The sequence below is a fragment of the Balaenoptera ricei genome, chromosome 19 (assembly GCF_028023285.1).
Source record: "Balaenoptera ricei isolate mBalRic1 chromosome 19, mBalRic1.hap2, whole genome shotgun sequence".
NCBI classification, from domain to species: domain Eukaryota; kingdom Metazoa; phylum Chordata; class Mammalia; order Artiodactyla; family Balaenopteridae; genus Balaenoptera; species Balaenoptera ricei.
In genome coordinates this window covers 15,896,399-15,920,617 of record NC_082657.1, presented here as the reverse complement: position 1 = coordinate 15,920,617, position 24,219 = coordinate 15,896,399, and the positions used below count along the sequence as shown (strand labels likewise).

The 24,219-nt window shown below is 36.9% G+C and overlaps 2 protein-coding genes across 8 annotated transcripts in view; one reads left to right on the top strand and one right to left on the bottom strand.

Annotated features, from left to right (window-relative positions):
* ZNF382 (zinc finger protein 382) overlaps positions 1 to 303 on the bottom strand; it is a 52,197-nt gene extending 51,894 nt beyond the window's left edge. For both annotated transcript variants that reach the window (XM_059906264.1, XM_059906263.1), the window contains exon 1: positions 6 to 303. The gene's annotated coding sequence lies outside the window, so the exon portion shown is untranslated. The remainder of the gene's footprint in view (positions 1 to 5) is intronic.
* Positions 270 to 19,517, top strand: ZNF529 (zinc finger protein 529). 6 transcript variants are annotated; one of them, XM_059906280.1, is made up of 5 exons: positions 270 to 281; positions 1,412 to 1,465; positions 7,511 to 7,604; positions 8,844 to 8,970; positions 16,314 to 19,517. In XM_059906280.1, exons 2-5 carry the CDS (start codon positions 1,452 to 1,454, stop codon positions 17,717 to 17,719), a joined length of 1,641 nt encoding a protein of 546 aa, XP_059762263.1. In that variant the 5' UTR covers positions 270 to 281; positions 1,412 to 1,451; the 3' UTR covers positions 17,720 to 19,517. The 6 variants fall into 6 exon arrangements, with proteins under 6 accessions (XP_059762263.1, XP_059762260.1, XP_059762261.1 ...); XM_059906277.1 differs by lacking the exon at positions 270 to 281 and adding an exon at positions 297 to 381; XM_059906278.1 differs by lacking the exon at positions 270 to 281 and adding an exon at positions 297 to 414.
* Positions 19,518 to 24,219: the final 4,702 nt, after the last annotated feature.

Genomic DNA, 24,219 nt, shown 5'->3' with positions numbered 1-24,219 from the left:
CTCACCTCGCTCTCAGAGGACCATCACCCGGCTCTTCGGCGTCTGGAAGGACAACCAGCTGCAACCCCTCCACCAAAGGCGTGCGATCATTGCGCCCTGGAATTCCCGGGAGTCTCAGGGCGGGGAGGGGGGTGTCTCTGCAGCTGGTGGGCTCTACGCTCCGCTCTCAAGTCTGGACTTTTTCGGTGTTGGACTACGTTTCCCACAGGCCCCAGAGCCGCCAATGAACTTCGAACTTTGGTTCCCCTTCCGGTGTCGTGGTCGTTATTGAGTTATTCCTGGTGAGTTGAGGTGACCCAGGTTAAGCTGCGGGAGGGGCTGGCGGTGAGGAGGCCTCAAGCTCGCAGAGCGTGGATGGGGCTTGGGGAGCCAGGAGCTTGTGTATGCGTGAGCCGCGGACGACCATACTTGCGGGTGCTACTGTTTGTGACGGCGTCGTTGTTGAGTGTTAGTTCGCGCCTGTGCGTGCGTGAGAGCGAGAGAGCGAGGGCTAGAGTGCGTGTGACGGGGCCCTGGGATAGCGTGACTGGTATCTGATTGGGCTGGTGAGACTGTCAGTGGGGGCGGAGCCTACTGTGTGACCATGGTTAACATGGTGGCGACGAGGGTGTCTGACCGACACTGTGACCGAGTGATCCTGTAACATCTCTGTTGTGACTGACTATAAGTGTGCACGAAGTGGAGTTTTAAAATTTTGTTTTCAATGAGCTTGTTGAAGTTTGGAGTTTTGTTTTTTTCAGCTAGGAGTGTGTAAATTTTTTTTGTACATGTGTGTGTATAAGCTATAACACCATGTCCCCAGTACCCAGCCTCGTACTTTACACAGAGGGGGCATTGGTGAAGTGAGTGTTGCCCATCCAGGTCCAATTGTAGGTTCCATCGTTTCTTGGAATGTGTTTCCCTGGATTCTCTTCTGTCCTCACACCATGTAGCCAGTTGGGTCTAGCTGTAGAGGGATGGCCATCAGAGTGAAAGTCATGAATTTCACTCCTATAATGAAAGTTCCCAATAGAAAAGTACATACTGAATCCTTGGATTAGCATTTAGGCCTGCACTTGCCTTCAAGACAGGCTTCTGGGAAGACATGAGGGGGAGGGCACAGGTGTAGAATCCCTTCGTGGGTTAAACTCCCTTGGATGCATTATGGAGGCCATTTACACCTTTCAGAACTACAGCATTCCCTGAGCTGTGTCCTGTAGACACTGCTGTGAACTTAGATTCCAGCTCTGGGCATAGATGATGCTTACCTTTTTCTCTGATACTGGTAAAAGTCAGCATTCTATTTTCACTCTTACTTCCATCCGCTTGTATTTGTGGTGGGTGATGGGTCATGTCTGATGGTGGACAGTGTGTTCACCACAACTCTTAGCCAGTCCTGAGTCTCACAAGTCCCGTCTTCTTGGTCCTGTAGCTCTGCAAGTTCTGAAGTGGAGAGCATTGCTACTAACTTAATGGCCCATACAAGGTCAGTTCGTGTTTGCTTTTTGTTGTCATACATTTTTGTTTTACAGAGCATAGAATATTTGCTTTCCTTCCTTTAAACTTCCCTACCTAATTGTGACTTATCAATTTTCCTGGTTCTTCTATATAATATCACATCTGCAAATAGTGACAGTTTTGCTTCTTTTCTCATTTGGATGTCTTTTATTTCTTTTTTCTGTTCTCGCTCTCTTTTTTTTTAACATGTAATTGCTCTGGCTAAGACTTCTAATACTGTATTGAATAAAAGTGGCAAGAGTGGGTATCCTTGTCTTGTTCCTGATCTTGGAGGAAAAGCTGTCAGCTTTTCACCATTAAGTATGGTATTTGCTGTGGACTTGTTATATATGACCTTTGTTATGCTGAGGTATGTTCCCTCTATATCCAGTTTACTGAGAGTTTTTATCATAAATGGATGTTTAATTTTGTCAAATGCTTTTTATGCATCTATTGAGATGATCATGTGTGTTTTATCCCTCATTTTGTTAATATGATGTATCACATTAATTGTTTTGGGGATGGTGAACCATTCTTGCATCCATGGAATAAATCCCACTTGGTCATGGTGTATGATTCTTTTAATGTATTTTTGAATTCAGTTTGCTAATATTTTGTTGAGAATTTTTGAACCTGGGTATGTATTTCTTCTTTTGTTTCTGCAAAAAGAATTACATAAGTTTGCCACATAAGTGAGACAAAGTCACAGTTTTATCACACTTCTAGGCATGTAGGAATAAGTAGAAAGTGCCAGTGGTCACCATGTGATTTGACATATCTAAGTTTTCAAAGCTTTGGGGATTACATAGATATCAAATAAACAATTACCAGGAGAACAAATCATGAATTAAGACTGCTGATCAGAGATTCATGGTTTTTTAAGAAGTGGTGGTTTCTTTCAGAGGACATAGGAATGATCTGGGAAATCCAGGTATCATACAAGACCTCATTATACAAATTACACTTGAAAGGACAGTTTTATAGAAACAGAAATAAATATGCATGTAACTCTCTGTGTTGGACAGAGGAACAAGATAAAGCCTTTTATGCTCAAATTGTCACATATTAGATAGATTCTAGTTATATGTCTGCAGCTTTGTGTAGAGGGCAAGGAGATATATCCTTTCATTTTTGAGAATCTTTGTGACAAATATTATTGAGGAAAAATTGTAATCTCAAGGCTGGACTCTGAAATGAGTTAACATTATAAGAAAGAACAGACCTGAAAATCTCAAATTTCGCTGTAGCACAAAGGTGAAGCATAGAGGGAATTTTTAAAAAATAATGAAACAAGGGATGTGAAATATTCTTTACCATTTCATAAATTAGCAGACAGCTTTTATTAGGTATCATTAGGTGCTTTTTATATGGCACTGAAAATGCTTTATGTCTTTTATTTAATTTGATCCAGACAGCAACACTTTGAGGTAGGTCATGTTGTTATTTCCATTTTACTGATGAGGAAATTAAGGCAGTTAAGTAACTTAGTAAAAGGTTACACAATAACAGCCAAAGATAAGATTTGCAAACTGAATTTTGGATGATAGATTTTATGTTCTTTATCATGATAGTACACAACCTCCAATTATTTTAAAAATCTGATTGTTTGATGAGTAATTCATCAAAATTTTTTCCCCAACATTTAATATGAATCAATGTTATCATTGTTAAATACTGCATAGATATTGCTAACATATAGCTCACCACACTTTAACCTGTTGTCTATCCATAGATATTTAGAATTATCATAAACTACGCTGATGTAGATCATTGTAATAGAATTTTGTCTACTTTTTTATCTGTTACTTAAGGAAAAATTTCCAGAAGTTGCATTTACAGATTAAATATTTATTAAATGCCTGTAATATGCCAATTTTATTCATGTTATTGGTGTGGATATTAGCATTAAAGAGACATAGTTGCTATCCCTTAACTTGTTTATAACTGATCACATAATATAAACTGTGAATAGGACTAAAACTATAGTAGGGTATGATAATGATCATTAAAGAAATTGGATGACATGCATTTGAAGTTGATGAGGAGAGACGTCATGGAGACAAACCCAAGGCTGTTAGGTTTTTACCAACTTACACTAAAGCCATGGATTGTCAGGGTTTACCAAAACCATCCTCAGATTGACGATTTGCTAGGACTCACAAAATCCAGAAAAACTGTTATGCTTGTGTTCATGGTTTATTACAGTCAAAGGATACAGATTAAGATCAGCAAAGAGAAAAGTCCAGGAGAAATTAGATGTGTACTTCCAGTGGAGTCATATAGACAGCACTAAATTCTGCCAGCACCATTTTGTAACAACACATGTGAAGTAGGTCAGGGAAACTCAACTGAGCCTTGATGTCCAGACTCTTTATTGAGAGTGAGTCACACAGTCATGGAGCAACTGTGTGACTAGCTTAGCTGCTTCAGAGGTCAAATTGATACAGTGCATCCCAGGACCCCTGGCCAACAAAAATAGGTGTTTACCATAAATCACATTTATAGCATAAATTATCTGTCTGGCATAGCCCAGATATGCTCTTATCAAGCAGGATATTGTAAGGGCTCAGAGGTTGTCTCCCAGGAGCTGTTCAAGGGCCATTCCTTTCTTTGGAAAGAGCAGAGTTTGGGTACTCCAGATCCACTGAGTTCATTGTTTACTGCACCCATGAGATATCCATGGACATGAATGGATTTAGTTAATAACTTTCATGCTTTAGTAAATTTTGGTAGGTTATAGATTGTTTCTAACTTGCCAGTGAACTACTACCCATGCTCAGATTTCACTCCATAAAGAAGAAATTCTGAACTAAAGAGACAAGAACCAGAGTTAGAACTGTCTTTGTAGTAAGAGGAATATGAGTTCAAAACTCAGCTCTGCCACTTTGTGGGTTTGGTTTTTTTCTTAGACGTAACTTAATGTAAACTATACAAACCATATTCTAAAGCTGGATTGTTTTTAACATTTATGTATATCTATGTAACCATTACACAGCTAAGATATAGCATATTTCCAACACTCCAGGATGCTCCCTTCTGTTTCCTTCCAGTCATTACCAACTTGCCTTTACCCCCAACAAAGGTAACCAATATTCTTTTCACTATTACAATAGATAAGTTTTAACTAATTTGGAAGTTCATATAAATGGAATCGTACATTATGTACTTTTTTTTTTTTTTTTTTTTGCTGTGCTATGTGGCATATGGGATCTTAGTTTCCCAACTAGGGATCGAACCTGCATCCCCTGCAGTGGAAGCACAGAGTCTTAACTACTGGACCGCCAGGGAAGTCCCCATTATGTACATTTTTTTCTGCCCTCTTTTGCTCAGCCTCATGTTTATGAAAATCATCTGCTGTTTGTTCAGTTTTATTCTTAAGTAATCTTCCACTATAGGAATGTATCTCATTTAATTTTTCCCTGCTTCTGTTGATGGATGTTTGGGTTGTTAACAGTTTCAGGACAGTGTAAAGAAATGCAGCTAAAATAATTCTTTTACATACTTTTTGGACGGAAAAACTCATTTCTATTGGGCATATACACAAGAGTGGAATCGCTAAGTCACAGTGTATATGTTTCTTTAGTAGATTGTGTCAAATAGTTGCCCAAAGTAACTGAAATAGTTTACACTCAACAACAAGGGGTTTACAGTTGTAACAGGTGAAAAATGCATAAATTAACTTCTACAGTAGGGGTTAACAAGTTTTTTTTCTGTAAAGGACAGATATTAAATATTTTAGGCTTTGTGGATTACACAGTCTCTGTCACACCTACTCAACTCTACCATTGTAGCACATAAACAGCTATAGATGATATGTAGCTTTGTTATATTAATCCTGTTTATCACTTTTCATTCTCTTTATTTGAACCCTAAACAGCTATAGATGATATGTAGCTTTGTTATATTAATCCTGTTTATCACTTGTCATTCTCTTTATTTGAACCCGTGGATTCAGATTACCATCTGGATTCATTTCCTTTGCCCAATGCAGCTTTTCTTCTACCTATCTCCTTTGTGTTATTATTGTCAAACATATTACATTTATATATGTTGCAGGCCCAATTATACATGTTATGTGTGTGTATATATATGTATATAATATTTATGTATATGTATACATATATATGAATTACTTCATACAGTTGATTTAAAAATTTTATTTATTTATTTTTGGCTGCGCTGGGTCTTTTGTTGCTGCATGCAGGCTTTCTCTAGTTGCAGCGAGCGGGGGCTACTCTTCGTTGCAGTGCGCAGGCTTCTCATTGCGGTGGCTTCTCTTGTTGCGGAGCACGGGTTCTAGGTGTGCGGGCTTCAGTAGTTGTGGCTCGTGGGCTCTAGAGCACAGGCTTAGTAGTTGTGGCGTACGGGCTTAGTTGCTCCACGGCATGTGGGATCTTCCCAGACCAGGGTTCAAACCCGTGTCCCCTGCATTGGAAGGCGGATTCTTTACCACTGGACCACCAGGGAAGTCCTGGGAACTTTTCATCCATTATTTATTTGAATATATTAAAATGCACCTTTCCTCTTTTCTGTTACATTTATTACAGGTGTGTGCTTAATGGTGTCCAACATTTCTCTGATGCTCTTTTCATTTTTCTTCCTTGTGTTTTCTTCCTTTGTTCTTCAGATTGCATGATCTCTATCACGTTATCTTTAAGTTTTCTAGTACATTTTTTTCTGCCCAGTTCACATCTACAGTTGAGTTACTCTAGTGAAATTTTCATTTAATACTTTTCAACTCCAGAATTTCCATCTAGTGATATTAAATAACTTCTATCTCTTCACTGATTCTTTATTTGTTATGACATTGTGATCATACCTTCATTTACTTTAAGCATGGGTTCCTTTGTTTATTGAACATAGTTATAATGGCTACTTTGAAGTCTTTGTTAAATCTGGTTGCTTTCTCACAGGCAGTTTCTGTTGTCTGTTTGGTTTTGGCTTTGGTGTTTTTGGTTTATGGGTTATATTTTCCTATTTCTTCACCTGTCTCTTGTTTGTGGAAAGTAGATATTTTAGATAGTTGTTGTAACTCTGGTACTTTTGTCTACTCCTTCTCCCCAGGCTTGTTATTGTTATTTGCTTTCTTGTTTAGTGACTGGCTAGATTAATGAAGTGAAATCTATCTCCCCCATAGTGTAACTCTCTGATGTTGCTCCTTGGGGTATAGACTTTGCTATTACCACAGTTACCCTTGGATGACAGTGGTTTTGACAGGGCTGTCTTTGAGTGTCTCTTTACCTGACCACACCAAGCTGTTAGGATCCACTGATTGTGACTGATGGCACTATTGCTTTCAGTAATGCTGTGGGGTTACACTGCTTCACAGACTAATGAAATCAAGTCAATGTCTGAGATTTGTTCTGACAATAGGAAGGGCTCCCCAAGTATCTTTCTCTGATCCTTTCTGACAAACTAGCCAGCATACAGTTTAGCATTTATCTCCAATGAATTTTTCAATCTTCTCCCAATAGCCTTTCACCAAAATTTCCACTGTTTTTGTGAATGTCCTTACCCTTGAACTTCTTCACACTCTGTTGCAAATGAAGGCAGTTCCTTTGGAGAGGGCTCTGGAGGGGATTGGTCAGCAGTCCTAGGTTTCAACTTGCCTCTCGTGGCATGGAACTCCTGCCCTATGAGCCAAGGCAAAGACAGTTGGAACCCCAGTATTCTCAGCAGTGCCACACCCAAGGTACAGCCTACAATTCTTGTGTGGCTACTAGGCAGAAGAAAATTTCCATTCCTTCATTGCATTTGCCTGAGCAACAGGTAGCTGGGGGCAGAATGAGAAATGCTGATGTTCTACTCCCAGGAAGATAGTTATCTGACTGGGAACAGGGCTTGAGTGGTGAGGAAGTTTGTGTCCTTGGCTGTTCTAGTTTGCAATGGAATCTTTTTCTCACTAGGATGGGATGGACAAGGAATGGTGCAGGTTAGATTAAGATACTGCAGACTTTCACAGTTCTTAATAAGTTTTAGTAGATTTACAAATGTTTCTTCATTTGCTCTATGTTTTTATATATAATTTTACCAGTTTCAATGGGGAGCATGTCGGTGGAGCTCCTCATGCTGTCATACCAGAAGTGGAATTCCCTGATCAATTCTTTACAGTTCTAACCATGGACCATGTAAGTTGCTATTTCTCTCTCCTTTGTGAACATTTCATTTGTCTGAATCTTCCCAGAAAGCAGACCTAAGAGCCTGCCCCACATCCCCATAAAAATCCCCATTTTCACTTTCTAGTGAGAGTTGGAGTCAAACAGCACACTGTACCTCCTATGTGCCTATCTATTCTCCAAATAATGTTCAACATTCCTATGTGTTCAGTGTTTTGTTCAGAGCAGCTATAGGGTAGAAATGGAATCCCTAGATGGAGGCATTTACCAGCCTTTTTCATACTCTTGGGTAGAGAAAAAGAGCAAATGGATCCATTTGATGACATATGGGCAAAGTCTGTACTTCTGAACAGACCTATTTTTCCAGGTAGACTGGATTTGATGTTGACTAGTCTCAGTCAGACATAAATAGTAGATTACTGTAGATTTCAGAATTGGAGGAGATCTTATCCAACTTATGTCTAAATATAATTAAGGCTGATATATTTCCACCAAGCAGACTACTCTGTAGCCACTAAAAAGCATTTAATAAATAATTTTTCATTAGAAGTTATAATTCTTATATATTGTGAAATGGTGATTAACAGTGATGAACTTGGGGTTTTAAGAAATTTTAAAATATTGTTCATATCCCATTTTCTAAGCTAGATATTTTTCCTTTACAAAGAGGAACGAGGATGTAGAAATTCACTATTATTGATAATTCATTCAGCAGGCATGTAGCATGCAGCGTTCATGTATACACTATTTCTTTTAATTTGTAAACTGATTATTTTATTTCCAGACGTGCTTATCTAAGAAATCCCATAGCATGCAGGAAGATTTCTCTGAATCAAAAGGATTCTTTAAAGATCTGTAGATAGTCTGGTTTGGAAGCATTAATTTCCTTACTTCCTATACCATAGGCTTCTACCCCTGGCCAATGTACTTACTATTAGACCCCTTCCTGTAATGCAATTCTTTTTCTTTTTTTTTAAAATTTATATTATTGAAGTATAGTTGATTTACAATGTTGTGTTAATTTCTGTTGTACAGCAAAGTGATTCAGTTATACAGATATATATTCTTTTTCATATTCTTTTCCATTATGGTTTATTACAGGATATTGAATATAGTTCCCTGTGCTATACAGTAGTCCCTTGTTGTTTATCCATTCTATATATAATAGTTTAATTCAATTCTTTATTTCTTACCTTTTACTGAAAAATGTTTCCTTCAATTTTACTTATAATATGTGGTTTGTTGTTTCAGGAATTGGTGACATTCAGGGATGTGGTCATCAGCTTCTCTGAGGAGGAATGGGAGTATCTGGATTCTGCTCAGAGGGACTTGTACTGGGATGTGATGATGGAAAATTACAGCAACTTGGTCTCACTGGGTAAATTTAGCTGTTTACATAATTTAGAATATGTTCTATAGAATATCAGTTGACATTCAGTGAAACTCAAAGCTATCTTTTAAGAAACTAGATGAATTTCTTCTCCCAGTTTCCAAAGGCATGGATTGAGCATGGTGTTGGAGATGACAACTCCATTAAGCATCTTCCTCATTCTTCATGTAATTTCTATGAAGTCCCTTCTCAGTCTCTTATAATTTCTACCTTCATTTATTTTTGGCTGTGTTGGGTCTTTGTTGCTGCGTGTAGGCTTTCTCTAGTTGCGGTGAGTGGGGACTACTTTTCAGTGCAGTGCACATGCTTCCCATTGCTGTGGCTTCTCTTATTGCGGAGCACGGGCTCTAGGCACGCAGGCTTCAGTAGTTGTGGCACGAGGGCTCAGTAGTTGTGGCTCACAGGCTGTAGAGCGCAGGCTCAGTAGTTGTGGCACATGGGTTTAGTTGCTCCGTGGCATGTGGGATCTTCCCAGAACAGGGCTCGAACCCGTGTCTCCTGCATTGGCAGGTGGATTCTTAACCACTGCACCACTAGGGAAGTCCTTGGATTTGACTTCTAGGATACATACACTGTATCCTTTGAGATATCTATTATATTGTGTTTGAGCCCAGAATTGCTAAAATTTCTTTATTACTTTCTTACCCACCTTCTGGGAGAACAGCTAAGATACTGTGTCCTGAGTTGTTATGATTATTAAAAGAATTTGTATAATTTATATTGTTACATTGGCAAATAGAAGTCATATTCATTGCCTGACACAAGTGTTGTCTTACACCTGCTATGGGGTTAAAGAACTTTGCATTTAACGTTAAGTCAGTATTCCAGCAAGGACCTTTTAATGTTTTAGAAAGCTCCTTGTTTTCCTCTCAGCTCACATAGTTCTTGCCTTGTACCAGGCCCTGATTTAAGCCCTTTTAATATACTGAGTTATTTAATTCTACAACCCTATGGCATAAATACTACTTGCATTATTGTTCTTTGAAGAGATTGCTAAGACAAAGAGTATTTAGGCTACCCCTCCAGGGTTACATAGCTAGTGTCAGAAGCAGGTTTTCTTACCCAAGCAGTCTGGCACCACAGTTGATATTCTTAGCTGTTACAACATACTGCCTCTCAAGGCAAAGAGATAGCATGGGTTTAAATAAAAGAAGACACTTCTTTACCTATCTGGTAAAGTATTTATACAGCTAGCCATTAACAGTCAAAGACTATGATGGGCTAAAGTATACTAAACCAATGAAAATCAACAAATCCATAATGATACATAAATAAGAGGTCAGAAAATTTATACTCTCTTTATACTTTGTAATTCTATGGTCACTCTAAGGTGAATGTTCTTTCAATCTTCTCATATTTCTCTTCTCTGAAGTCTTTCATTTCAACCTCATTTATTAAAAACTTAACCAATTCTCAAAAGTGTTTTTTAGAATTGGTTCTGATTCTTATATATTTCTGTATATTATGTTACATTTCTTTGTTGTAAGCAGGGTGTTCCATTTCTAAGCCAGTTTTGACTACCTTATTAGTAGAAGGGAAGTTGCCCTGGAGGGTTACAAGGGATGTGACAAGTAAACAGGGCTATGTGAGTGAGGACTTGATGAAGCAAGGAAAGCCATCACCAGAGTAAAAAGCCCAGCCTGTCCAAGAGGAGGTTGGCCCCTGTGATGTTTTGGGGAAACTCCCTTTAAACCCCTATGGGAAAAAAGCCTGATACTTGGGGAAGAAAATTAAGATCTTTCCCAATTCGACCAACATTTCCTCTAGTTCCTCTTGTATTTAGACTTACATAAATGTCTTCACTGACAAAAAAATCTTGGTCATTTATATAATCAACACTTAATCAGTGTCTACAGTAAGATAGATATTGTGTTAGCCCTATAAGTACAATGGTAAGAAAGACCAATACAGATCTTAATGTCATGGAACTAACATACTAGTAAGTGAGATATATAATAAATAGGTAAATAGATGATTAGAAGATATATCATGGATAGTGATATGTGCTATGAAGAAAAGTAAGCAAAATAAAGGGATGAAGAATGATGGAACTAATTCAGATATTATGGTCAGAAAGGGATCTCTGTGGTCCTATTTTAGCATTCTATGAATATACAGTTCCTCATCAACAATTCACTTAATGCTTTTTACAGTTGAAAACCTTCATTTAAATCAGTGTTGTACTAAGTCCAACATTCCTTCTAATACATTTAATTAGTTACCCTCATGCTACTTGATAAACTTGAAATCTAATGGAAAAGGCAGCAAGTGTTTGGTTATACTCTTTATATGATTGTAACTAATTAGCCACCTCAAATGGTGCACTTGAAATTTTCTGACCTCTTATTTATGTATCATTATGGATTTGTTGATTTTCATTGGTTTAGTATACTTTAGCCCATCACAGTCTTTGATTGTTGATGCCTAGCTATATAAATACTAATTCCTTATGGATTTTTGTGTACCTTTGACTTGATTCTTTATTCTTTGAATTTACTAATGCTTTCTGAAGCTTTCCCAGGCTCACCCTATACCCTCCCTATCCCAGACCAAACACCTGAATTGGTTAAAAGTGAGTTCTTCTGGTCTTCCATGTTTTATGTGTTTTGTTCCTTTTAAAAAAATTAATACTAGCTATAAATTTTTAGTTGTTTAGTTAATGTTTTAGTACACAAAGTACTTTTCACCCTCTTTTGATTCTTGTATTGTCAAAATGGTGGTCTCCTTCGATGATTTCTGTGTCTTTTTGTTATGATTCATTAATATTATAAAACATTCTTGCTTCTGTCACAACAGTCAAGGGCACATCTTCTGCCTTCCCTGCTCCAGGTCATGACTCAGATATTTACTTTAGGAGCCCTGGTTCATTACCTGGTTTATTGCCACAACCTGGGCAATAGGCATGCTTATGATTTTTTGTTTCATGGGAGGTAAGTCTTTGACAATTTTATCTCTTTCTAGCAAATTGTTCTTTTTTCAACTTTTATGGCTTCTGGGGTTTTCAGTATTTATTTACCTAGAAAATAATTCATAAGTCAACATTTTCAAATTGATTGGCATACGAGTCTTATAACATTTAAAAAATACCCTCTGTGATGGTTCTTTCACTTGTCATTTACTTTTTTTTTTAAATAGATCTTTATTGGAGTATAATTGCTTCACAATACTGTGTTAGTTTCTGTTGTACACCAAAGTGAATCAGCCATATGCATACATATGTCCCCATATTCCCTCCCTCTTGAGCCTCCCTCCCATCCTCCCTATCCCACCCCTCTAGGTCATCACAAAGCACAGAGCTGATCTCTCTGTGCTATGCTGCTGCTTCCCACTAGCTAACTACTTTACATTCTGTAGTGTATATATGTCGATGCTACTCTCTCACTTTGCCCCAGCTTCCCCCTCCCACCCCGTGTCCTCAAGTCCATTCTCTATGTCTCCATCTTTATTCCTGCCCTGCAACTAGGTTCATCAATACCATTTTTTTTTTTTTTAGATTCCATGTATATGTGTTAGAATACGGTATTTGTTTTTCTCTTTCTGACTTACTTCACTCTGTATGACAGACTCTAGGTCCATCCACCTCACTACAAATAACTCAATTTCGTTTCTTTTTATGGCTGAGTAATATTCCATTGTATATATGTGCCACATCTTCTTTATCCATTCGTTTGTCGATGGACATTTAGGTTGGTTCCATGTCCTGGCTATTGTAAATAGTGCTGCAATGAACGTTGTGGTACATGTCTCTTTTTGAATTATGCTTTTCTCAGGGTATATGCCTAGTAGTGGGATTGCTGGGTCATATGGTAGTTCTATTTTTAGTTTTTTAAGGAACCTCCATACTGTTTTCCATAGTGGTTGTTTCAATTTACATTCCCACCAACAGTGCAGGAGGGTTCTCTTTTCACCAAACCCTTTCCAGCATTTATTGTTTCTAGATTGTTTGAGAATAGCCATTCTGACTGGCATGAGGTGATACCTCATTGTAGTTTTTTTTTTTTTTTTTTTTAAAGCAATCCCTCCAGGACATTCTTTTTGTTTTTATTAATTAATTTTTTTTTTTATTTTTGGCTGTGTTGGTCTTCGTTTCTGTGCGAGGGCTTTCTCTAGCTGCGGCAAGCGGGGGCCACTCTTCATCGCGGTGCGCGGGCCTCTCACTATCGCAGCCTCTCTTGTTGTGGAGCACAGGCTCCAGACGTGCAGGCTCAGTAATTGTGGCTCATGGGCCCAGTTGCTCCACGGCACGTGGGATCTTCCCAGACCAGGGCTCGAACCCACATTCCCCGCATTGGCAGGCAGACTCTCACCCACTGCGCCACCAGGGAAGCCCTCATTGTAGTTTTGATTTGCATTTCTCTAATAATTAGTGATGTTGAGCAGCTTTTCATGTGCCTCTTGGCCATCTGTATGTCTTCCTTGGTGAAATGTCTATTTAGGTCTTCCATCCATTTTTTAATTGGATTGTTTGTTTTTTTTGATATTGAGTTCCGTGAGCTGTTTGTATATTTTGGAGCTTAATCCTTTGTCTGTTGTTTCATTTGCAAATATTTTCTCCTATTCTGAGGGTTGTCTTTGTGTCTTGTTTATGGTTTCCTTTGCTGTGCAAAAGCTTTTAAGTTTAATTAAGTCCCATTTGTTTATTTTTGTTTTTATTTCAGTTACTCTAGGAGGTGGGACAAAAAAGATCTTGCTGTGGTTTGTGTCAAAGAGTGTTTTTTGTATGTTTTCCTCTAAGAGTTTTATAGTGTCTGGTCTTACATTTAGGTCTTTAATCCATTTGGAGTTTATTTTTGTGTATGGTGTTAGGGAGTGTTCTAATTTCATTCTTTTACATGTAGCTGTCCAGTTTTCCCAGCACCACTTACTGAAGAGGCTGTCCTTTCTCCATTGTATGTTCTTGCCTCCCTTGTTGTAAATTAGATGACAATATGTGCGTCGGTTTATCTCTGGGCATTCTATCCTGTTCCATTGATCGGTTTTTCTGTTTTTGTGCCAGTACCATACTGTCTTGATTACTGTAGCTTTGTGGTATAGTTTGAAGTCGGGGAGCCTGATTCCTCCAGCTCTGTTTTTCTTTCTCAAGATTGCTTTGGCTATTCGGGTCTTTTGTGTTTCCATACGAATTGTAAAATTTTTTGTTCTTATTCTGTGAGGAATACCACTAGGAGTTTGATGGGGATTGCATTGAATCTGTAGATTGCTTTGGGTAGTATAGTCATTTTCACAGTATTGATTCTTCCAATCCAAGAACATGGTATATTTCTCCAACTGTTTATGTCATCTTTGATTTCTTTCACTTTTTATATTTGTTGATTATATTCTTTATATGTTCTCTAACTCATCACATTCTGATTCTATATTTATTGAATTCTCCTCTCAACTTTTCTTTAGGTCACTTTGTTCTTTTCTGTCTTCTTGAGTGGAATGTATACATTGGTTTTCATTCTTTCATTTTTATCAATATAAGTGTTTAAATCCTTACTTTCTATGTGACTAATGTTGAGTTTCATAGATTTTTAATGTGCAATATTTTCAACGCCACCAGTCCCTGAAAGTTTTGTAATTTCAGTTACATTTCCACAATAACTAAACAGTTATTTGATAGAAAGTTTCTTCATTTCTAAGTGGAAGTACTTTTAGTTTACTGATACTGGCATTCATTTATGATTTTATTGTTTCAGTCAAATAATGGTGTTTGCATTATTTCACCTTAATTATACATAATTCAGTCACAGGAAATTATTTTTGCCTTTTATCATGCAATGTATATCAGTCACTTTGGATTTTCCTTAGGTTGTTCCCTCATCTGATTGCCAATCTCCAGCTAGGTCCAAGAGATCTTTTGTTACAAAGTGCCTTACACTCTTGCCCACCTCCACCACCTTTTACATACCATTCTGTTACCAAATTCTCCTTTTCAGCCACAGGTTTACTCAGAATTGCATAAGCTTTAAAATATGGGAAATACCTATTATAATATCTAAAACATTCTGATACTTTTTTAGGCAATATAGCAGTGGTTAGCTTTGAGAATAGGAAAATGGAAAGGAATACCTGGGAAAGAGCATAAAGGAAAACATTTAAATATAGACTAGGATTTCAGGACGATAGATGAATAATAGTGAAAATGTTACTGAAGAGAGGTAAATAAAACACCATCTTTATTGGGATGAAGAAACTCATGGTTTTGCATAGGAGGAAATTAACAGCAGTGATGGAGACAGTATGCGTAGGTGGAGAGGCAATTGGAAAACAATCATTTATAAACACTATTATATATATGAATGTATCTTACTATATTATAAATTTCATGTATATAAATTTATATATATAAAATCACTAGTGTAGTGTGAGGTTTTAAAGGCATGGAGATTCTTATAGTTATATAATTATTTTGATAATTGTGTTCTCCAGTGACTTATTTTTGTAATATTGGCTTTTATTCTCACATTGCTTTCAACCAGTGATTTGCTTTTCCTGTAATTGTAAACTACTATTTACAAGACCTTGGGGCTTGCTATTCAGTGGCACATAGAAGAATGATTTTATTTTTCCTTTTGGAGTTTAATAAGGAAATAAACAGTATGATAACAGAGAAAATTACAGATTACACAATTGAAAAAATGGGTATGAGGGCAAGGAACTAGATATTGGAATAGAGACATAGATATGAACTTACTTAGAGTCAGCTAGTACATCATTTCAGAGGGTGGTAACTTTTAGACCCAGACAACGAAAAGGAGGTAGTATATAAGGATTCCATTTCTGAGAAATGAAATATCTTGTGGGTATCTCTAAATGATAGGAAATGTGGTTTGATGCAGAAGGTGAAAATGATTAGGGGATAATGGATTAAAATGTTGTTTTACAAGCAGCACCCTGTTATCGATGGTAAAGTATTGGGATTATATTGTAAAAGAAAAAAAGAAAAGTATCAGAAAACTGTTAGTATGTATCGATAATCAAATTTTGATCTGTATTTGCAGTATCTCTACAAGATACTGATGACTAAATTCCACATCTATAGGTGTTGATTCAGTTTATCTGGATTAGTTCATGAACATCAGTACTTGACAAGCTTACTAGGTGATGATCAACACCAAAATTTCAGACCCACTGACTTAATCCATTTCTCTTAGCACAAACCTCACAACCTTATGTTATACTCTTATCATTCTCTGAGTTCTCTTTACCTTTCCTCAAACTTCATAACAGTATTTTAATCATTCACTTATACTGTGAATTATTTTCAGTTTTTCTCCTGTGCACTTCATAACTATTTTATCTTCGTGACACATGAAAAAAGAAATTGTTTTTTCCCTTTCTTTCAGACTTGGAATCCAAGTATGACAAAAAGACTTTATCTACAGAGAAGGACATTATTGAAAAAAATGATTCTCAGTGGGAAGTAATAGAAAGTAGTAAATTAGTTGGCCTTGAGAACTCCATTGTCAGAAATGATTGGCAAAGCAAAAGGAAGATTGAAGTACAAAGACCTGAAGTGGGATATTTCAGTCAAATGAAAATCATCTCTGAAAAAGTGCCCAATTACAAAAATCATAAATCTCTTACATTACATCAGAGAATTCATGATAGTGAGAAGCCCTGTAAGGAATATGGGAAGGTCCTTAGTTGTGACTTAAACTTTGATGAATATGAGAAAATATATACTAGTGAGAAAACCTCTGAATGTAGTAGATATTGGAAAACCTTTGGAGTAGATGACCCACATACCCTACAACTGAATATTCATACTGGTGTGAAACCTTGTAAATGTATGGAATGTGGGAATGCATTTAGTTTTTATGAAGACCGTAGTGTACACTGTGATGATCAGAAGTGCTATAAATGTAAGCAATATGGAAGGATTTTTAGAAGGATTGAAAAAATCACTCCACTTCAAAGAATTCATGATGGTGAGAAACCCTATGAATGCACTTTCTGTAGGAAATCGTTTAGAGTGCATGCACAACTTACTAGACATCAGAAAATCCATACTGATGAGAAACCTTACAAATGTATGGAATGTGGCAAGGACTTTAGATTTCATTCACAACTGACTGAACATCAGAGAATTCATACTGGTGAGAAGCCATACAAATGTATACAATGTGAGAAGGTCTTTAGAATTAGTTCACAGCTTACTGAACATCAGAGAATTCATACTGGTGAGAAACCTTATGCATGTAAAGAATGTGGGAAGACTTTTGGAGTCTGTCGAGAACTTGCTCGACATCAGAGAATTCATAGTGGTAAGAAACCCTATGAATGCAAAGCATGTGGAAAGGTCTTTAGAAACAGTTCATCCCTGACTAGACATCAGAGAATTCATACTGGTGAGAAACCATATAAATGTAAGGAATGTGGGAAAGCTTTTGGAGTAGGTAGTGAACTTACTCGACATCAGAGGATTCACAGTGGTCAGAAACCTTATGAATGTAAAGCGTGTGGAAAGTTCTTTAGACTTACTTCAGCCCTTATTCAACATCAGAGAATTCATAGTGGTGAGAAACCTTATGAATGTAAGGTATGTGGGAAGGCCTTTAGACACAGTTCGGCCCTTACTGAACATCAGAGAATTCATACTGGAGAGAAACCTTATGAATGCAAGGCATGTGGGAAGGCCTTTAGACATAGTTCATCCTTTACAAAACATCAGAGAATTCATAATAGTAAGAAACCCTATGAATGTAAGGAATGTGGGAATGCCTTTAGAGTGGGCAGGCAACTTACTTGATATTGAACAAGTTGTACTGGTGAGAAGACTTTTGAATGAAAGACATATATAAAGCCCATTTGTTTCTGAGTTTCATTGGAAAAATCTGTGTATTTAAGTAGAAGTTATCGCAGAGATTCTACCTCTCTTAAATCTATTTCCAGACTTTATGGCCACTCTAAAACTAGAATTATTCATTCATAAGTGATATATACTTTCAGCTTTGTTCAATATCACCAAATATTTCTCCTTTTTATATCAATTAACGTTCTGAATATCTGTTTATGTAGGATGATGCCTATCAATCCATTTCTTAAATGCATGGGAAATGTATTTCCCTAATTATTAATTATTTGAGTTATTTTCATATGAGTTTCTTGTCCAGGGATGTTTTGCTTACAGTTACTTTTGGTGTTTGTGTTTTTGTTCTTTTGCCTATTTATCGTTTTTGGCTTAGTGATTTGTAATATTGCTCAAATATATCTTTTGCATTCTAATTTTTTGCTTGTTTTATATGGCATACTTATCTTCTCCAGAGAGTTAGAACCCCCAGATACTATGTGGTTTTAAAGTTTTGTGGTCCTGCAAGGTGTTTGTGTAGATTTGTTTTGTTTTGTTTTCTCTTGATTTTGTTCTAATGGTAGATGTTTTAACTTTTCCATTGTCATCAAATGTTTGAATTCTTTTTGAATTTCTATTTTGTTTTGACACAACAGATTTCCCTAAATACCTTTTGCAACACAATTCCTTTAAGGAGGCTTTTCACCTCTAGGCAGTACCAGTGGGCATCCAAATGAAATGAGCATTTTAAATATTTCATAAAATATTCGAACCCAATCTTATCAGTCTCTTAAATTTGTTACGCAGCTTTAAAAGTAGGAGAAAATCTACAGCTATTGCAATGATTATAAACTGGTCACTAAAATTAAGAGGGTTTACAACGCTGCTATTACCATGGCTTCAATTGGGTTTTGTATCTATTTATAATTTTCCTTTTTATTCCGTTCAGTGTTGTCTTACTGTGTTTTGGCAGTTGGAAAATCAGTAGACCTTTGATTTTAGCAATCTTCCCTGACTCAGGAAAAACAAAGAGACAACAACAAAAAATGAGACAGTTAATAAGGTTGCAAATCTTAGCTACTCCTCACCTCTTTCTTACGACAGTTGACCTGGTTATATAATCAAAGTGATCAAAAGCCACTGGTTATTAATTTTTATAAGAAAATTTACCTATTATATTTACATACATTTACATCACTGTCATTCATTAGATTTTAATTTTTGAGATTGGTGTCTTGCCCAGTTTTGCATGATCAGCAGTAGTAAGTAAGGTGTTTTCTCATTGGGTATACTGAGCTATGTTTTCTTTACATATTCCTTATTAGTAATTTATTTAAGTTAGCAGTTATTAAAAGTATGTAACTGATAGATCATTCATGTCCTACAGAGTAAAAGAATGGGTCTCTGTTGTTACCCTTTTTATTAGGATACCTGCTGTTTCATATCTTTGAAATAGTTCAATTGTATTATAATTATTAATGTTGTTATTAATAGCTCACTCTACTTACTGAGCTGTCATGTGACCACACTGCTGATTTGCTCTTCTATCCTACTCTATCTGGTTATTCTGAGTTACCATCAATGCTGATTAATTTCCCTCATCTTGTGTAGTACTCCAGAGCTACTTGCCCTACACTTCTTTGTGTGTTTTTAATATTTTTTGCTTGCTCGAACAAATTAAAACAATGAGCTATCCAAACCTTATATATGGACTTAAAATTAATGACAGAAATAAAATAACCATGTGGCTTGACACTTATTTTTTGAATCATTAATGAATAAATGAAAAAAAATACAACACATCCTCAACACATCCACAACATTTTTCTTTGAATTTTGTTATGAACTCCTGTCATTTCACAGACTGCTAATCTGATAAACCAAAATGTAACTTTTGGTACTTTTTCTGGTACTTTTTCTTGGTGCTCAAATTGATAAAATTTATTCCTTTCCATTTTCATTTGCTCCTTTATCCTTTCCACATTTTCTCTAGCCTACTTGGAAGCTTTGGGTTCTTTCCCCAAATACAAGGGGATGTTCCAGACCTATCCTGTTTATTGCTGTCCTGACCATAAAATTAGCTACTGCAAAGAAGGGATTCTGGTTCAATTTAATGGTGAAGAATTCTAATTAATAAATTTAAAGGGAATGAGGGAAATAGGAAATCACCATAATAATAGTGGTAATTATATACAAAATCCATTGATGGATGGTAAGAGTTGAAGGTGAAAGTATAAGGAAAAAATGGGATATTAGAATTGTCTCAAAGTATCTCTCCCAAGTATTTAATTACAAAGATAAGACATTGCACACACCCCTTTAACCAAATAATCACCAACAGTGAGACATTGGCATCAAGGTGATGCACTAAGAAGGGCAAACGCTTGGGTAGTATTCTCACCAAAACATGCATAACTATTTTCTAATAATGAGGGAACTGCAGGCAAACCCAAAATGAATACCCTTTTGTAAAATAACTTGCCCAATACTCCAAAAGTTCATAACTTTTCTAGGTCATAAAAGGCAAGGGAACTAAATACAATGCTGGATTGTGGATTCAATTTTTGGAACATTAGCAGAGAAAACTTGATGAAATTCAATCAAACCTGTCATTTGATTGATAGTATTGTTCCCAATGTCAATGTCCTGGTTTTGATCATTATACTACAGTAGTGTAAAATGTTAGTATTAGGCAAACTGGGAGAAGGGCATATGGAAGCTCTGTAGTCCTCTTGCAATTCTTTTTTTTTTTTTTTCTTGCAATTCTTAAGAATAGAATTTTTTTTTTTTAATACTCTGTTTCCAGTCAAAATGGGAATAATAGAGGCAGGATTTACCTTCCTGCCTAAAATAACAAAACGCTAGATAAAATATGAGAAATAAAGGTTTTCAGACATTGGACACCAGGCGACACAATGGTAATGCCTAAGAAAGTATAAACAAATGTGATCCATACACTTGACCCAGCTTACTGCCTAGAGAGCATTTCCACATCTCAGCACTGTAAGGGGGAATACAAGGGGAGCTTTGTAATCTCCCTAAGTAGACAAGATGGAGCTGAGAGTGCAGGGAGGCAGTGATGGCTAGAGTCTGCAGGGCAGAGTATTAAGCCAAGTTCTAATCAGTGCATGGGATCAAGGAAACCACGTGAGGACAGCAAAAGAAATGCTTAAGAGCACAGGTAATCCTTGGAGCTCACACAGAGCCAGGGATAGTTTGTGTCCCCATCAGCAAGAGTGGTAAACCTCATAATTTATAGGGCACTGGTTAGATTACTCAAAAAGCTATTGCCTCAGTAGAGAGGCAAGTTAGCACTAGATTAAGGCTTTCCTAGTCCCACCTAGCAGAGCTTAAAGCAAATCTTGAACAAATTGTTTCCAGGTAACATAAGTATATTACAGAACAAAGTTTGAGTATATTTATAGAAATGCAAAAATACCAAGCACATTGAAGGTAACTTTCATAATGTCTGTAGTAAAGAAATTTTACCAGAAGTGTAAATAAGCAGGCATACATGACTATAATGCGAAAAATCAATAGAAACACAACCAGAACTAGAAATGACAAAAACAGACTTTGTATTTGATAATAGATACTGACAATACAAAAGTCATAACTATATTCTACATATCCAACAAGGAAGAGCGATTGATCATGTTAAGTACCAATGTGGAAAATATTTAAAAGACTCAAACAAATATAGAGGTAAAAACAACAATGTCTGAGACATAAAAATACAGTTGCTAGGATTAATAGATTAAACATTGCAAAAGCAAGCATTAGTAAACTTGAAGACATAGCAATAAAAACTATATAAGTTGAAACAGAGAAAAACAGACTGAGAAAATATGAGTATCAGAGAGCTGTACGACAACTTCAACTAGCCTAATTACGTGTAATTGAGATCCCTAGAAGAGAGGAAAAAGAATGGGCAGGGGACAAAAAAATAATTGAAGAAATAATGGCTGAGGGACTTCCCTGGTGGTGCAGTGGTTAAGAATCTGCCTGCCAATGCAGGGGAGACGGGTTCAAGCCCTGGTCCGGGAAGATCCCACATGCTGTGGAGCAACTAAGCCCATACACCAGAACTACTGAGCCTGCACTTTGGAACCTGTGAGCCACAACTACTGAGCCCACATGCCATAACTACTGAAGCCCATGCACCCTAGAGCCCATGCTCTGAAACGAGAAGCCACTGCAACGAGAAGTCCACACACCACAATGAAGAGCAGCCCCCGGTCACCACAACTAGAGAAAGCCCACGTGCAGCAACGAAGACCCAATGCAGCCAAAAATAAATCAATAAATTAATTAATTTTTAAAAATAATGGCTGAAAACTTTCCAAATTTCATGAAAATTATAAACCCACAGGTCCATGAAGTTCAACCTATCCCAATCACAAGAAACATGGGGGACAGGGGGTATTACTCCAAGGGAATCATAACGAAATTGATTAAAATCCATGCCAAAGAGAAAATCTTAGAAGCAGGGAGGGGGAGAAATATCCTGTATGTGCAAAAGAGCAAAGATAAGAAACCATACTTCTAGACATGATGGAGTAAACACATTTTGCCCTATTACTCTCCACTTATTAGACTTAAAATCCATGGAAAAAATACATGAAATAAACTTAAGAAGAATCTGAAAGTTGGAGTAATGAAGGCCCAACTCTATTGACCTTGGGATTCGAGTAACAACCCAGCCCAGTGGTGAGTTCCCTGGCGGAAGACTGGATGTTTTGTTGTTTTTGTCTTCCCATATATTCCTATCTGAGCACCAGAGACTTGAAATTAGAAATACCACCAGGTGCAAACAACTACCAAAACACCAAACAATAACAAAAAAATAAAACACCCAAGGTATGCTTGCTTTTCCTATACAAAGGGCTGAGAAGGTTGCTGCCCTGCAGAACAATACCCTGTTGACAATGCCAACTCTACATTAGCTGAACACTTTAAAAATGCCAATCTTTCACACTATTGTGCACAACAGCTAGCAGCACCATCCTCCCTTCTTGCCAGTAAGCATCTGCAGAGGCCTTGTGTGTTCACAGCCTAAGATCCCAGCCCAGCAGTAATGCCTCTTCTCCCAAGCAATGGGCATATGCAGATGCTGTGTGTGTGAGCAGAGACCTGACTGCCATCCTGGCCCATCAATAATGGGCATCTATAAAGATCGTGTATGTGAGTAGAGCATTGACTGCCAACCTAGCCCAAGAACCATGAAGCACACCTCATTTCCTGGCTGGCAGACGCATTAAGAGGGTGTAAGTACAACTGGGGCATTGACTACTGTTGCGACTTGGCACTTACTGGGTGGTGTTCCTCCCCTTACTATCTGACAGGCATTTACAGGGGCAATATGTGAATTATCACTCCAATGAAGCAGTAACAAAGGTCCTTTCCCTTTCCAGCCAGTGGGGGCTCCAAATACTATGTGTGTAAACAGAGCCATGATTAAATTCCAGCTTATCAACAAGTAACAAGATTTACATAGGAATCAGAGTGTCTTAAGATTATAACCCAAATCATTGGGGTACAGTCAAAACTTACTCATCCTAGCAAGAACAAGGAATATTCAACTTGAATGAAAAAAGACCAAAACAAAACAAAACAAAAAAACCCGAGATGACAAAGATGTTGGAATTATAAGGATTTTAAAGTTACTATATAAAAATGCCCAAATAAACACGGAATGCACATAAAAACAGAGCTCCAAAATACATGAAGCAAAAATTGACTATTTCACAATAGGTAGAGCCTTCAAAGTCAGTTTCAATATCAGCTAGAACAACTAGGTAGTTGGGCAACAAGAAAATAAAGACTTGAACAAACTATGAATCACTTAAATAATAGGCATCAATAGAAACTCCACCCAATAAGAGCAAAATACACATTGTTTTCAAGCATATACATGTAAAACATTCTCCAGGATAAAACACACTGAGACATGAAACAAATCTTAATAAATTTAAAAGGATTAAAGTCATACAAAGTATATACTTCAGTCACATGATATTAAATTAGAAATCCAAGAAATTTGAGAAATTCACAGATATTTGGAAATTAAACACATTACTAATTAACCCTAAGGGTCAAACAAAAAAATAAGGAAAATTAGAAAAATATTTTCAGATGAAAATGAACCTAATGAGATGCATATAAAGCAGCACACAGAGGTAAATTTATAGCTGTAAATGCTTATATTTTAAAAAAGAAAAGAGAAAAAAAAATCTCAAATCAGTAACCTAACTTTGCAGCTTAAGAAGCTAGGAGGAAAAACCTAAAACAAGAAGGAAGAAGGAAATAATAAGGAATAGATGAGAAATAAATGGATGAGACAATAGAAAAAATATATAAATGAAACCAAAATTTGTTTCTTTAAAAGATCAACAAGGGACTTCCCAGGTGATCCAGCAGTTTAGACTCTGTGCAGGGGGCGCAGGTTTGATCCCTGGTTG

Bases quoted from the DNA above. Each gene is read 5' to 3' on its own strand.
- ZNF529 (XM_059906280.1), top strand. The intron at 7,605-8,843 runs GTAAGTTGCTAT...TTGTTGTTTCAG, and splicing joins CAGTTCTAACCATGGACCAT to GAATTGGTGACATTCAGGGA. The intron at 8,971-16,313 runs GTAAATTTAGCT...CCTTTCTTTCAG, and splicing joins CAGCAACTTGGTCTCACTGG to ACTTGGAATCCAAGTATGAC.